Source organism: Anguilla rostrata, chromosome 11, assembly GCF_018555375.3.
Source record: "Anguilla rostrata isolate EN2019 chromosome 11, ASM1855537v3, whole genome shotgun sequence".
Classification (NCBI taxonomy): Eukaryota; Metazoa; Chordata; class Actinopteri; order Anguilliformes; family Anguillidae; genus Anguilla; species Anguilla rostrata.
The window spans coordinates 1,395,032-1,410,309 of NC_057943.1; the positions used below are offsets into that span (position 1 = coordinate 1,395,032).

The 15,278-nt window shown below is 44.8% G+C and overlaps 1 protein-coding gene across 1 annotated transcript; it reads left to right on the forward strand.

The window, feature by feature from the left end:
- Positions 1–1,243: 1,243 nt before the first annotated feature.
- On the forward strand, positions 1,244–9,448 carry LOC135235170 (NADH dehydrogenase [ubiquinone] 1 alpha subcomplex subunit 4-like 2). The gene is made up of 4 exons (XM_064300414.1): positions 1,244–1,429; positions 5,532–5,617; positions 7,353–7,413; positions 8,561–9,448. Exons 1-4 carry the CDS (start codon positions 1,388–1,390, stop codon positions 8,615–8,617), a joined length of 246 nt encoding a protein of 81 aa, XP_064156484.1. The 5' UTR covers positions 1,244–1,387; the 3' UTR covers positions 8,618–9,448.
- The last annotated feature ends 5,830 nt before the right edge of the window (positions 9,449–15,278 follow it).

The window sequence follows — 15,278 nt, forward strand, 5'->3', positions numbered from 1 at the left end:
GCATCCCATAATAGGCATTCAAACCATGTCATTCAACCATGACAATTTAATAGCTCAGTGCTATTCACTGCTTGCAGTAGTGTTTGGAATGAAAACCTGGTGGCCCAGAACCAAATTTTGGCCAAACCTCTAAACACAACCCCCACCCACTTATATTCCATAGCTGGTCAACGTAAATGCGGATCGATTTCTGACTTGACCTCAAAGTTTAAATATTTAAATAGATGTAAAAGAAATAAAATGATTCAACTCCCGGGGAAGCTAAGCTTCTTCAGGCTCTTTCTTTCATGACGATAATCAGTTGTGCCGTTCAGGATTTCTCTTAAGGCGAAACTAGGACAGAACCATATCCTAAATTGAAGGCAGAAAGTACATTATTTATTATGCTGTCGACCTGCTCTTTCCTGAACAAAAATCCGGAACAGTTTATATCGTATATTTTTTAAGTATTGAGTTTATTTTACGCATTTTTTTTTTGCTAAACACAATAATGTGAATAGGCGGAAGTCAGCCAGATCAACCTTCTCGATCATTAAAACTTTAACAAACTTTTCCGTGTCTAATCCCAAACGGGACCGGGAAATTGGCTTGACATCTGAGCGACCTCACATGAGGACAGTTGAGAGTTGTGGGAACAGCTCGCTCTTTGGACGTTTCACTGTTTTCAGGAGTCAGAGAAGGACGCAACATTGTTCCGAAAAGCAAACAACTCGTTCACCCTCTCACCCCGAGGTCCCACCGGACTGCAGACAACATCTGAGCGCAGTTTGTCCCGATCGCGCTGAAAAGTAGTGTCCTCCTTTTGCATCGGACAAACTGACGCCTTGCATGCTACAGCTTTTTAAAAAACGACGGAAAATTCGGAAATGTAAACAAACATAACACACGAAAGGAATTGTTTTGTTTGATTTATTTGAGTCGCAACCCACGCCTAAGAACATACAGCCAGGCACAGGCTGCGTCTGTCGACGGAAGGAAACATTTAGCCAAAGATTACAACGGCACTTATTTTAGAAACATGGTTCTATTCGTTTTTTCTATTACCAGATGACCATTTTTCTTAAAGTCACTATGGACTACTGACTACATACTGGCTGAATAACTGCAAGCAGTATGTTTACTTTGCGTTAGGACGCGCTGATTGTCTCTGGAGAAGCTATATGCCAATTATGAGGATTAGATCAGCCCCCCGCCCCCACCGTCTCCACCCCCATCGGGGGCGGCTCGCGACAGGTCTCGCTCTGGACTACTCAAACGTCTGGAGTTCTGCAAAAATAATTCTCCTCACATCTACAGCTCGCGCACTCCTTTGTAGGCTAGTTAGTATTCTTTTTATATTGATCTCAAGTTCTAGTTCTACGTAGGCCAACAACAGTCTTTAGAAAGTATGATTGGAAAAATGATTCAGCAGGCAAAGAAACACCCTGGAGTAAGTTATTTGTTTATTTCATTTTTCATTGCATTTTCTGCACTTGTTTTACAGATTAAATGTTGGAAAGCTTGAAAATGTGACAATCCTTGCAAGGCTACCTCTTTCAACAAGTAGTCTGGAGAACATAGGAAAACTTGCACTTTTAAATTAACGTCAAAAATAAAAGAACAAAAATATAGTGGACATACTGTTTTAACTTCATAACGTTAAGCAATTACATTCAGTGCTTAGAGCTGTCACCACCAGCTTTTACTGTACAAGGAAATTACATTAAAATTAATACCTGTTTTATAAGTGGAACCAAGCTATGCTATTACTAAGAATATTACAGAAAGTATTGTACTGTACGTCAATGCTCCTATTACTTTTTATAATTAGACTCCCTTCACTAATTAGCGATCGGGATACTTTTTGACAGCGTTAAACTTCTAACTTTTATTTATTAAACGCCGCTCATTCGTTAATTTTGCAGCTTACTGATTAGCCTATGGATATGTCCAGACATTACACTCCCTACATTGATTCAAAGCACAATCTGTAAAGGTAAATTCCTCGCGTACATAAGCTTTCAAACACACATACAGTATACGTGTGACCATGTCCTATGCGAATTATGATCACGGACAGGCAATGACATGTCACGGAAACTTCGATAATAGAAGTAAAGAGCTGCGTGCTGCCCAGATGTGTCGTGCAGTTTGAGCTGGCTCGAATCCCAGAGAGGTCAAAAGCTGCTAACGAGCAAGCCGCGACTTAGGCGACGTCGGAAAGGTCTGCGCTCTTCCGTGTGTCCCCTGCAGTGGGATTCACCCCTGAACGCGATTGATATAAACTGGACATTGCAAATTACGCTGGGAATTGTGTATACACAGCCCCGCGTTGGGTGCCAAATTTTTTTTTTTTTTTAAATAAGACAACGTCGACTCAAGGAATCAGTGTTAACCAATGTTAAAGTTTTTAGACTAATTGTTAACAATATTTAGCTGCAACACAGACGCGCATGGGCGCTTATGTGAACACACACAGACACACACACACACGCGCGCAGACGACCTTTCAGCATTTGGACAGCTCTCGCCATACGATGTTCTCCGGTAAAGAGTTCAGTTGTCATTAAAGTGATTAATGATTTAATACAAAATTAATAAGAATAAACGTTAACACGTGTGTAACAATCAGATAGCCTTGTAGGCTCATAGCCTACAACAAACGCCTGGGCTTCGTCAGGTGTAGAACTCACTTCGTACACCAGTGACTAATCTAATCTAATCTAAATTCAGTCATTCGAAAAGGCCACAGATTTCAGAACAGTTTTTAAACAACTGGTGTTAGCGCACAGACGCAGTTTAAAGACCGTTTAAAGATTGGTTTGCATGGTCGACCGTTTGAAGACCAGCCTGTTAATTATCCAATATAACGTGCATTTAAATAGAAAATGTTTAATTTGGACTGACCACAAAGTTTTTGCGCAAAATTATCGCACAGCCCCTGTCCCTGCAGTTCATCGGAAATTTCTTAAAAACACAAGTGGATGTAGACATGAACGTAATGGCTGACAAATTAGGTCTGATTGAGGAGAACAGGGAGAGCTTTTCTGATTTCTTTATCAAAGACAAAATGCGCTTCCGTAAATGTCCAGCAGTGTAACCGGGTCATATGTGTTAGTCACTCTGGATGAACGCGTCTGCAAAATGCCGAAAATGCTGATTAATTTATCCACAAGTTTATTTGACCGCCGGTCCGTCTGTCTGTGGTTAAAATGACCTTCTCGGATTTGGCTCCGTTTAAACCCAGATTTATGTAAGAGTGCTATTAAATTAAGAGGCATGTAAATCACTCTTAATTCAAGTGGTCATTACATTTTCTGCCGTAGTCTACTCACCATTAATCAATACGACATACTGAAATTACTTGAAGGGTACTTGTCTGGTAGTTTCTCGCGATACTCAAGCACCATTTAAATGAAAAACCACTGACATATCGCAATATTTTTGCCCTAGAAGCGAAATTACGGACAGTAGGCAGAATGAAATCGTTCGTCACGCGAACAGAGAAACGCTAACTCATCGTTTAAAAGAAAATAACTGCCACTTTGATGCTTAGTTTTTGAGGTGTTTTTATGACCGCCCCCCCCCCCCCCCCGATTTCCTAAAAACTTCTCTTTGCTTAAACACGTAACTCCTTAAATATTAGATAAAACCGCATTTTTCCGCCGTTCGTAGAAATTCCACCGTATGTTTCAACCCGAACGCCAGTCGCACGTCCAGCACGTCCCGCACGTCTTGCACGTCGTCGAACCTCATATTCGACAGCTGCGTTCCACAGCACGCGGGCTGCTCCCCGTTCTTCCCTTCTTCTGGTGTAGAGGGTACACGTACAATGCAATTTACACGCTAAAATAGAACTTTTAAAAGCAAAGATTTAAAACTTTTCTCCCTGGCAGGATGAGTTGTTACATCAGCAGGTCAGTTTTGTGCAGTGATGGTTAAAGAGAGCACAGGACCAGGTTAAACAGGACCGAGCCTTATGCACACAGACAGTACCTGAGAAACTTAATAATAGTAATCAGATAATCTAATTATCAGAAGGGCCTGTTTACAATCCCTGCTGGACACCCACACAGCGGCTTTGAGCTTTGATTCACTTCTACTGGGGTAGGAGTTATCACACACACACGTACGTGCACGCACACACACGCACGCATGTACGCACACGCACTCACTCATGCACGCACAGTGCACACACTCATACACAATCACATGCACATACGCACACATGCATGCTCATACGTGTATATGCTCACACACAGTCACACACAGTCACATGCATGCAACACATAGTCACACACACACAGTCACACGCACGCAACACACAGTCGCACACACACGCACACACGCACATACACTCACACACTCACACTCACACTCACACTCACAGTCGCACACACACGCACATACGCACACACGCACACACGCACATACACACACACACACAGTCACATGCACGCAACACACGGTCGCACACACACACATACACTCACACTCACACCTGACACTATTTCCTGCGTCTGAGTGTGTTATGTTTCCCTCTTCTTTCTTTGGTCCTCCTCGCCTTTATTTCTCCTCCTTCTTTTCGCTTTCCGCATCTCTTCTTTCTTTCCCCTGTCCTTTTTTTTCATTTTACTCACTCGCTCCGTCTCTACCCCCCTCTTCTCACCCTCCTCCTTTCTCTGATTCTCTTCTTCTTTCCTCCATCTTTCCATTCTTTTTTCTTTCTGCTCTCCCTCCTTTCACTTTCTCTCTCTTCACCGCTTTCAATCTGTTTCCCCTTCTTTTCTGTCTCCCCTCTTCTCCCTCTCTTCCTCATTGTTTTCTTTGTTGAGCGACCTGTGTGCAAGCCTTCGGGTGGATTTTGACATGGGGGTCTTCATTCTGGGTCCAGGGCACAGTGCAAAACACAAGTTTGCACTCTCCCTGGTTAATTTCCTACTTGGGCGAGCAAAGCTTGCTATTTGGATTACAAGGAGGAACCTGATAAAAGAGGGGAGGTAACAGATCCTGCTGGTTTTTAGGGGGATGGTTTTACGTCTTCGGATAGAGTATGTGTATTTTAGCTTGCATAGCAATGTAAGTAATTTCCAGAGAATTTGGTGCATAAATGAAGCTATTTGTGTGGTGGATGATGAAGGGGGCCACAGTGCATGCTTTTAAACAACAATATGTAGGACTAGTTTCGAACTGGAATGGCTTTGTTTTTACTCTGGTTTTATTGTGTTTTTACTTATTTATTTTATTTATTGATTTTACCTTTGTCTTACGGGTAGTCTGTCTCTCTGATGGTTTTAGTGTTTTGTATTGTTTTCATCATGACTGCATTTGTTCCTTTTAAAATGGTTTTTGTTTTTTTTTGTCTTGTTTTTTTTTTGTTTTTGTTTTAGTGCCTTTTAGACAAATTGCAATGGAATGAAAGTTACTGCTTATGTATTTGTTTATGAATTTCTATTTTGTGTGATGTTCTCAGAAATGGGACATAAAAATAAAAATAATCTCTCTCTCTCTCTCTCTCTCTCTCTCTCTCTCTCTCTCTCTCTCTCTTCCAGCTCATTCCCCAGTTCTTCTTCATCGTGTTGGGGATGGGCGGAGCCTCCCTCTACCTGGTTCGTCTCGCCCGCGGTCCGTACGTCAGGTGAGTGCCAGACCCGAAAAAACCAGAACGCACACATTTCCAATAAAAAACCAGAACACACACATTTCCAATAAAAAACCAGAACACACACATTTCCACCAATAAAAAACCAGAACACACACATTTCACAACACACATTCAATAAAACCAGAACACACACATTTCCAATAAAAAACCAGAACACACACATTTCCACCAATAAAAAACCAGAACACACACATTTCCAATAAAAAACCAGAACACACACATTTCCAATAAAAAACCACAACGCACACATTTCCAATAAAAAACCAGAACACACACATTTCCAATAAAAAACCAGAACACACGCATTTCCAAAAAAAAACCACAACACACACATTTCCACCAATAAAAAACCAGAACACACACATTTCCACTAATAAAAAACCAGAACACACACATTTCCACCAATAAAAAACCAGAACACACACATTTCCAATAAAAAACCAGAACACACACATTTCCAATAAAAAACCAGAACACACACATTTCCAATAGGACAACGCATCACAGGCACAGAGGACGCACGGAGTCTAATTTCACACAGCAATGACGGGGACATTTCCCAAACCACCTGAGTTCAGGATTAAGGCCTGTCGCCGTGGTTACGCGTCCCTGCCAATCGCCTGCGGCAGGCAGCGTCCCGCGGCCCTGTGCTCATTAAGGGGAGAGACAGACCCGCTTCGCTCAGAGTACGCAGGACGGGAGCCCTGCTCCTGATTACGGAGGAGCCAGATTATGAACTGCAGCGGAACGTTTATTGGAATAAGTTCCACTTGCGTACCTGCCCGCCATTAACGGCTCAAACCAGGCCAGACCAGCCGCTGCTGGCGGAGTCGCCGTGCGGTGTGGAATCCGCTGGCGTGGCCGGGGACGGCTCTGACGCTCTGTTCAGCCTCTGTGAGGTCACAACACAGCTCTGGGGTGGGGGGGGATCAGACAGGACACAGCTCTGGGTTGGGGGGGGGGATCAGATGGGTCACAGCTCTGGGGGGGGGGGGATCAGATGGGACACAGCTCTGGGGTGGGGGGGGTGGGAACAGTCGGGACACAGCTCTGGGGTAGGGGGGGATCAGACGGGACACAGCTCTGGGGTAGGGGGAATCAGATGGGACACAGCTCTGGGGTAGGGGGGGATCAGACGGGACACAGCTCTGGGGTGGGGCGGGATCAGACACAGTGGCTAGCTGTTTAGCTCCTAGCGCGAGGGCCAGTGCCGCCTGACCTCCCCGCCCTGTGTCTGTGTGAAAGCTCCTCTCGGCCTCCCAATGGCATTTGCCTGCCAAGGAGACATAATGACTCTTGTCATGTCTGTCTTCTCTCTCTCGTTCTCTCTTTCTTTATCTCTTTCTCTCCTTCTTTCTATGTCTCTCTTTATCTCTCACTGGCTCTTTATCGCTCTCTCTCACTCTGTTTATCTCTTTTCTCTCCTTCTGTCTGGGACAGCATGTCTCTTGTTTTTTTCTCTCTGCCTCTCTCACTGTCTGTTTATCTCTGTGTCTGTCAAACTCAAAATTCAAAAGGAGATGACAACTGACATGCCCATAATTTATTTTGCCCAAGCATAGCACACAAACACACAGCAGTAATAAAACAATAGTGCATGTAATACTGCATATGTGAATATTCCTCAGTAGCACATCTGACTCTCTCTCTCTCTGTCTCTCTCTCTCTCTCTCTCTGGCCTGTTTGGTTCTGGCCGGCTCAATTTCAGCTGGAACAAGAATGATAACCCTGAGCCCTGGAATAAGCTGAGCCCGACCTATCAGTACAAGGTGAGTTTCTCCAGTGACCTATCAGTACAAGGTGAGTATCTCCAGTGACCTATCAGTACAAGGTGAGTTTATCCTGTGACCAATCAGTGTAAGGGGAGTGTCCTCCATTACCAATAAACTTGGCGCCCGTTAATTTATCTAATAAATCATGGCCTAAATAAATAAATGACCTCAATAAATATATAATAGGTGGTGCTTCCCATCAACTCATTCACAAAACTTCCTTGAACCAATCGCATTGCCGAAAGCAATGTCAACCAATCGCATTGCCGAAAGCAATGTCAACCAATCGCATTGCCGAAAGCAATGTCAACCAATCGCATTGCCGAAAGCAATGTCAACCAATCGCATTGCCGAAAGCAATGTCAACCAATCGCATCACAGAAATGTCATAGGCTGTCATTTCCCATCGGAGGTTGAGACGTTGAGTCGACCTTTTTGATTGGTTACTTTTGGTGGGTGTGGCTTTCTCTATTAAGCATTTCTCCATTATAGAGTAGCTTCATGCAAATCTGTAATGTTAATTGGAATTGATGGAATTATGTGTATGACTAGCAGCTATATCTATTGCATGTATGATGTTCTATTAATTTGGTTAATCTTCAGAAGTCATTGACCAAGGTGTCCTCTCGCTGCTGGGCTTTTTGGCAGCTCTTTTAAGCCTCAGTCACCCTGAAAAACGCTGAACTCAGGAGGCAACTCAGCCTAAGCAGAAAGAAAATAAAACATGGAATAAATACATAAATAAACAATTAAGGGGGTGGTTCAAATCCTGGCCTGGGCCTTTCTGTGTGGTGTTTGAATGTTCTCCCTGTGTCTGTGTGGGGCTCTAGTGGGTACTCCGGTTTCCTCCCACAGTCCAAAGACATATGAAGGTCAGGTTAACTGTGGAGTCTAAATTGGCCATAGGTATGAGTGTGTGTTACCACACACATGCACACTTATGTACACACACACTGCTAAATGGGTTGCTTCTAGAGACACACCAAGTTCCCACAGGTTACCTGTTACTGTCAGTCAACAGCACGTCTGTCTTCCCCCAGTGCTGGCTTTCTCCTGTAGCACTGTGCAGCCAATAAGGTGTGAAACAGTCCATCAAACTAATAAAGGAAGGAAAGCAAATGGCGCTCTGTCTCTGTGTCCCCAGTTTGTGGCCATCGACACCGACTACAAGAACCTGAAGAAGGAGGGCCCTGACTACTGAGGCTCACCGCGGTCTGAGCCACGCCCCCACAGGCCACGCCCCCTCAGGCCACGCCCAGCACGCCTCTCTCTAAACTCTGTAGCTTCTCGGTTTCTCTGCTTCTCGCGTGCGACGGGTGTCACGGAGTGGCGGGACAGGAAGACCGAACGAAGGTTCGGATCAGACCCCCGCTGCCGAAACCTGAGCACCCTTTTCAAAGCTCTGTGTCACCTGAGCACCACACAGGTGAGCTCTCACCTGGCCAGAGTCCGCTCAGCCCAAACCCCAAATAAAAACAAGTGGAAAGGCCATATTAACTGGAGATCAGGAGTCGGGCTGGGGAGTACTGTGGGATTGTACATCGTTATACGTAAGTGTTAGAGGCACTTGATAGAGACAGATTTTAATGGCGAAACTATAAGAATGTGCAGGTGTCTCTGTGCAGGTGGCTGAACAGGTGAGCTTTCCTGCCTCAGTAACAGCACACACACACGCACACACACACACACACACACACACGTACATACAAGCACACACACCCACACGCACACACACACACACACACACACACGTACATGCGAGCACACACACACACACAGTCTCACAGACAGTCAGACCCTGTCACAGTTGTTATAGATCTGCAGATGGGAACTGTTCCATGTCTCTGAGCGTGTGTTGGGTTCTCCCATTCAGACATTAGCCATGTCAGCTGCTACTGTCTTTCTGTTTGCCCAATGTGGAGGGGGGGGGGTGGGGGGCGAAGTCTCTGCAAGCGCAATCTGCCACTTTCCTCATTTAACTGTGTCTCCATGGTAATCCACTACATCTTCATAATAAAAATATGTACATATGCCTGTGAGTCTATCCTTTTACAAATATATATATATATATATATATATATAATCCCCAATGACGAAGCAGACTGCGCCCTGACTCAACACAGGCACTACTCACAGATCACTACTCTGACTCAACACACACACTAATCACAGATCACCACTCAGACTCAACACACACACTAATCTCAGATCACTACTCAGACTGAACACACACACTAATCACAGATCACTACTCAGACTGAACACACACACTAATCACAGATCACCACTCAGACTCAAGTACACTAATCACAGATCACCCCTCAGACTCAAATGCACTAATCACCGATCACTACTCAGACTCAAATGCACTAATCACAGATCACCCCTCAGACTCAAATGCACTAATCACAGATCACTACTCAGACTCAAATGCACTAATCACAGATCACCTCTCAGACTCAAATGCACTAATCACAGATCACTACTCAGACTCAAATGCACTAATCACAAATCACTACTCAGACTCAAATGCACTAATCACAGATCACTTCTCATACTCAAATGGACTAATAACAGATCACTTCTCAGACTAAAATGCACTAATCACAGATAACTATTGGATGTGCCTGGGCAGGTGTGTTCCTATTGGACATGCTTGGACAAGTGTGTTCCTATTGGATGTGCCTGGGCAAGTGTGTTCCTATTGGACATGTTTGGACAGGTGACCACGCCCTTTGAGCCGCAGATTGGCTGCCCCTCCTGGGATTGAATACGGATCTCAGCCCCCTGCTGGAGGGTCCAGAGAATCTGATTGGAGGAGGGTGGATGGATTTAGCATGAGATATAAGGACAGTGCAGGGGTGAGAAGAGATGGAAAAAACACACTTCAAGCTGAATAAACACAGGCCAGCCCAGCCCAGCCCAGGCAGCACTCTCAGCTGCAGCACAGGGAGGCCAGACCAGGCTGATAAGCGCTGAGGACAGAAGCAGATACACACCCTGATTACAGGGGCCAGGCATTCATCACCCAGCCCAGGAGCACCTGCACCAGGACCACACACACACACACACACACACACACACACACACACACACACAACACACACACACACACACACACACACACACACACACACAACACACACACACACACACACACACACACACACACACACACGTATACCATACACACACACACACACACACATACACACACACACACGTATACACAGACACACACGTATACACACACACACACACGTATACACATACACACACACACACATATATACACATACACACACATACACACACACATATATACATACACACACACAGTACATACACACATATATACACACACACACACACACACACACACACACACACACGTATACCATACACACACACACATGTATACACATACATACACAGACACACATACACACACACATACACAGGCACACATGCACGCACGCACGTATGCTCACAGACACACACACACACACACATACACACACAGACTTAGACACACACAAACCCATCCATGCACTCATGCACGTATGCTCACACAGACACACATACACACACACATACACAGGCACACATGCACGCACGCACGTATGCTCACAGACACACACACACACACACATACACAGGCATACATGCACACATGCACGCACGCACGTATGCTCACACACACACACACACACACGCACATACACATGCGCGCACGTATGCTCACACACACACGCACACAAACACACACACACACACAGATTCCCTGGAATTTGGTGCTTCGGCAGCAGTTTTAATATCCTCGCTTGTTTGTGGAAGAGCTGTCCGGCCCTGAGAACGACACTGGGGACAGAGAGGAGCCGAGTGCAAGAGGTCAGGGGTCACCAGATGTTATCCTTCCTACTGACGTTCTGCCCATTGGACTCTGACCTTTGACCTATGAAGTGGAGTTCCGACAGGCACAAATAAACACACACACTGGTCATCACAGATTAAAAACACTTTTATTATGATAGCCCTTTGCTGTATGTTTCCCTTCAGTACACATACACAAATATAAAACATGAACTATGAATGTCTGTGTCAAAAGTCTGTGAAAAGGGAAAACGTGATTAAAACAGAATGCAAAACAATTTCTAAATATTATGAAATGTTATCTTTATTGATATTTTCTCCTTCCCTCTCAGTTTCTGACCTCTTTGACGTTCTTGGCTTATCCCAGTTAGCCCCTCATTCTTCCTGCAGGAAATGGCTTATCCCAGTTAGCCCCTCATTCTTCCTGCAGGAAATGGCTTATCCCAGTTAACCCCTCATTCTTCCTGCAGGAAATGGCTTATCACGGAGTAGGAAGCCTGAAGGCCTTTCATTTTGAGTTCATTTGAGTTTAAATAAAAAGTTTATTAAGTGTTTGTTTTTTTCTATTTTGTATTTTTGTAGTTTGTATATTTTTATTATTTGGATTCATTATTTCATTCTGTGGCCGTCATTCATTGCACTGCCCAAATTTTACAGTTTGTGATAAATAAAGAGACAGTTTCTCTCCCTCTTTCTCTCTCGCTCTCTCCCTCCCTCCCTCCCTCCCTCTCCACACCAAGCTGTCACAATCTGACTGCAGTGAGAGCTGTTTAATTGGACCCAATACTCTGGGTTAAGCTGGTAACTAATGATAAATTCCATTTTATGCAACTGCACAAGAGAGCACAACATCACTCGCTAAACCGCCAAACACGAATCAGATCAAACCTCTGCTATCGTTCTCCAAACATGTCAGAGGACCGAGCTGTCAAGAAAGATGGAACGCTATTTAAAGCTGATTGACGGGTAAGGAAGGTTGATCAGTTTATGAAATTAGTGACGTATAGATTAATTTAGAAACGCAACACAGGTGGAAAAGGTCTCCATCCTGATTATTGGCAATATTGTCCTAATAATTAAAAATAAACAACATTCAGCTGGAGTTTTAGCCCGAGGAGCTGTAATTAAAAGCAGACCCTGTCTGGTTCTGGGACACGACGGTGACAATCCCAGCTGGCAGCACTTAGTCTCAGAGGAGACGAGGAACATCCACAAAATATTCCCTTTCAGTCAGGGTGTTTTTGTCAGTTTATTTTTTTAAACATGTCTTTTTCTGTCAGTCTGTCATTGCCGTGGAAACAGCAGGCAGCACAAATAACAAAACACGAGGCTCATTACTTAGCAACCAATTGCGCACACTAATCCTTCCAGAAAACACCCTATTAATCAGCGTGATTATTACTGCTGCCCCCCCCCCCAACCCCCCTCACAAATTCAATCGCACCATCTGAATCTCATCAGAGGCAGAATTAAGACAGTAATGACCCCTCAACGGGAACGCCACACACAGACTCATACATCACTGGAGAGACACGCCCGTTCAAGCACTGAGAGAAGAGAGGAATCCCGGAGCGGATCTAAGGATTGAGACCCCAAGGGGCCGTTTGAGTCCGTGATACGCGTCCAGTGCCGATCCATTTCAGGATTTCATGCTGACATCTGTTCTTGTTCATTTAATTATCCCAGTGACTTAATTGATCGCACATGTATTTTGGGCTACAGCTGAAGATTGCACCTGTGCTCATGCAGGAAACAGGAGTAAACCATGGCTAGGGAATGGCCAGCTGTTCAGAAAACTAATCCAAAGAAACTGCTGGAACTAGAACCAGCACACAACTCCAGAACCAAGCCAAAGAAACTGCTGGAACTAGAACCAGCACACAACTCCAGAACCAAGCCAAAGTAACTGCAGGAACTAGAATCAACACACAACTCCAGAACCAAGCCAAAGAAACTGCTGGAACTAGAACCAGCACACAACTCCAGAACCAAGCCAAAGTAACTGCTGGAACTAGAATCAACACACAACTCCAGAACCAAGCCAAAGAAACTGCTGGAACTAGAACCAGCACACAACTCCAGAACCAAGCCAAAGAAACTGCTGGAACTAGAACCAGCACACAACTCCAGAACCAAGCCAAAGAAACTGCTGGAACTAGAACCAGCACATAACTCCAGAACCAAGCCAAAGAAACTGCTGGAACTAGAACCAGCACATAACTCCAGAACTAAGCCAATGCATGGATGGAATTATTCTACGCAAAAGAAGAAAAATGGACAGGTAATTAGCTTCCTCAAACAATCTTCACAAACTAAACTCTTGGGTTTTACAGTGGTGTAAGTGATTCTGCTCTTATATTTGTCCAGTATCTCTGATATACCATAACTCATAAGGTCAGTAGGCAATGATATTGTTTCATTTTTACATATTCCAATCAAAAACTCTCTCTTTCTCTCTCTCTCTCTCGCTCTCTCTCTCTCTCTCTCTCTCTCGCGCTCTCTCTCTCTCTCTCTCTCTCTCTCTCTCTCTCTCTCTCTCTCTCTCTCTTGCTGGTGGCTTCTCCTCAGTCACACTCGAGCGCTTGCGCCAGATCAAAAGTGAGAACCTGCTCTTCACAAGAAGTGAGAAATGTGCGAAATCTTCAGTGACCCTGCCCCTCCCCCCTCTTTTCTATCACATTTAATGTTCACTCCAAGCATGTGCACCAGTTCGGTAAATATGGAGGCTGCGTTTACTGAAGTCTTACCCCTTGGATTTTACAGTATTGGAAATCTGGGCCTAAGGATTTCTAAAACAACTAGAACTGAATCCTTCGGTGTCCAGCCCGTCTGTGACAGCCCTGGCAGGGGAATGGTGGGGATTGGGAGGGTAGATCTACTCCAGCTCTGAGCTGTGGCTGCCTCACTCTTACAGTAATGACTCAGTTTGAAACTAGAGACGTCCCCCGCAGTTAAAGTTGGAAATATCACCTTAACGTGATGAAACAGTCTGTTGTGGGAGAGACCGCACTGATGGACAGTGTCTCTGCATCCCAGGGAGGCCTATTAGAGTGCACTTGAGTCAGCCACGCTGTTTCCTGTTCTGGATCAAATCACAAAACTTCTTCACCCAGTCTAGAGGCACATCCACTGAGACCCCAACCTGGCAACCCCCAAGACCCCACTCCAACCTGGCAACCCCCAAGACTCCACTCCAACCTGGCAACCCCCAAGACTCCACTAAAACCTGGCATCCCCAAGACCCCACTCCAACCTGGCAACCCTAGAGACCCCATTCCAACCTGGCATCCCCCTGAGACCCCACTCCAACCTGGCAACCCTAGAGACCCCATTCCAACCTGGCATCCCCCTGAGTGGCTTATAGGGGTTTTATCTGCAGTAGATTATTAATGATTGCACTCATACCTTTTCAGGCAGGTCAGGTCCTGGGGTTCATCAGAGTTTTTGACCCAGCACATTTGACCCCTCTGTGACCTCTCCGGCCAGAATCCCAGCCCAGTTTGCACAAAATACTGTTACAATGTTCTGCAATTTTACTGTAATTTTGTGGTGAGTGAAAACCAGTGTAGCAGTGTTTTTTATTTTTTTGTTTTTTACTAACCTTTCCTTTTCGACACCCCAAACCTCACCTTTCCATCCGCTGTAAGCGGTAAAGCCCTTTAAGGACAGACCTGTACAGGAACTCTTTGTGCTTTCCAGACCAAGTGACAGGATGTCTCTAATTTAGGAATCAAAACAAAGGGTGAATGGGCCTTTCCCCGGCTGTTCTCTCCCAGAAGGCAGGTGTTTATCTTGTCAGGTAGGCGGAACTGAAGCTGACTTTTCTCATAGTTGGAGTGTAATTACAGAGGTAAGCACAAAGCTCCTTAACTGCAAATCTTCTCACATGTATTAATGTTTGACTAATCATTACTTTATTATAAACAGGCTTTTTAAAAGGGTTCTCTCAAGTGTCACCATTCAAAATGTTGCTGTTACTTTTAAAAAAG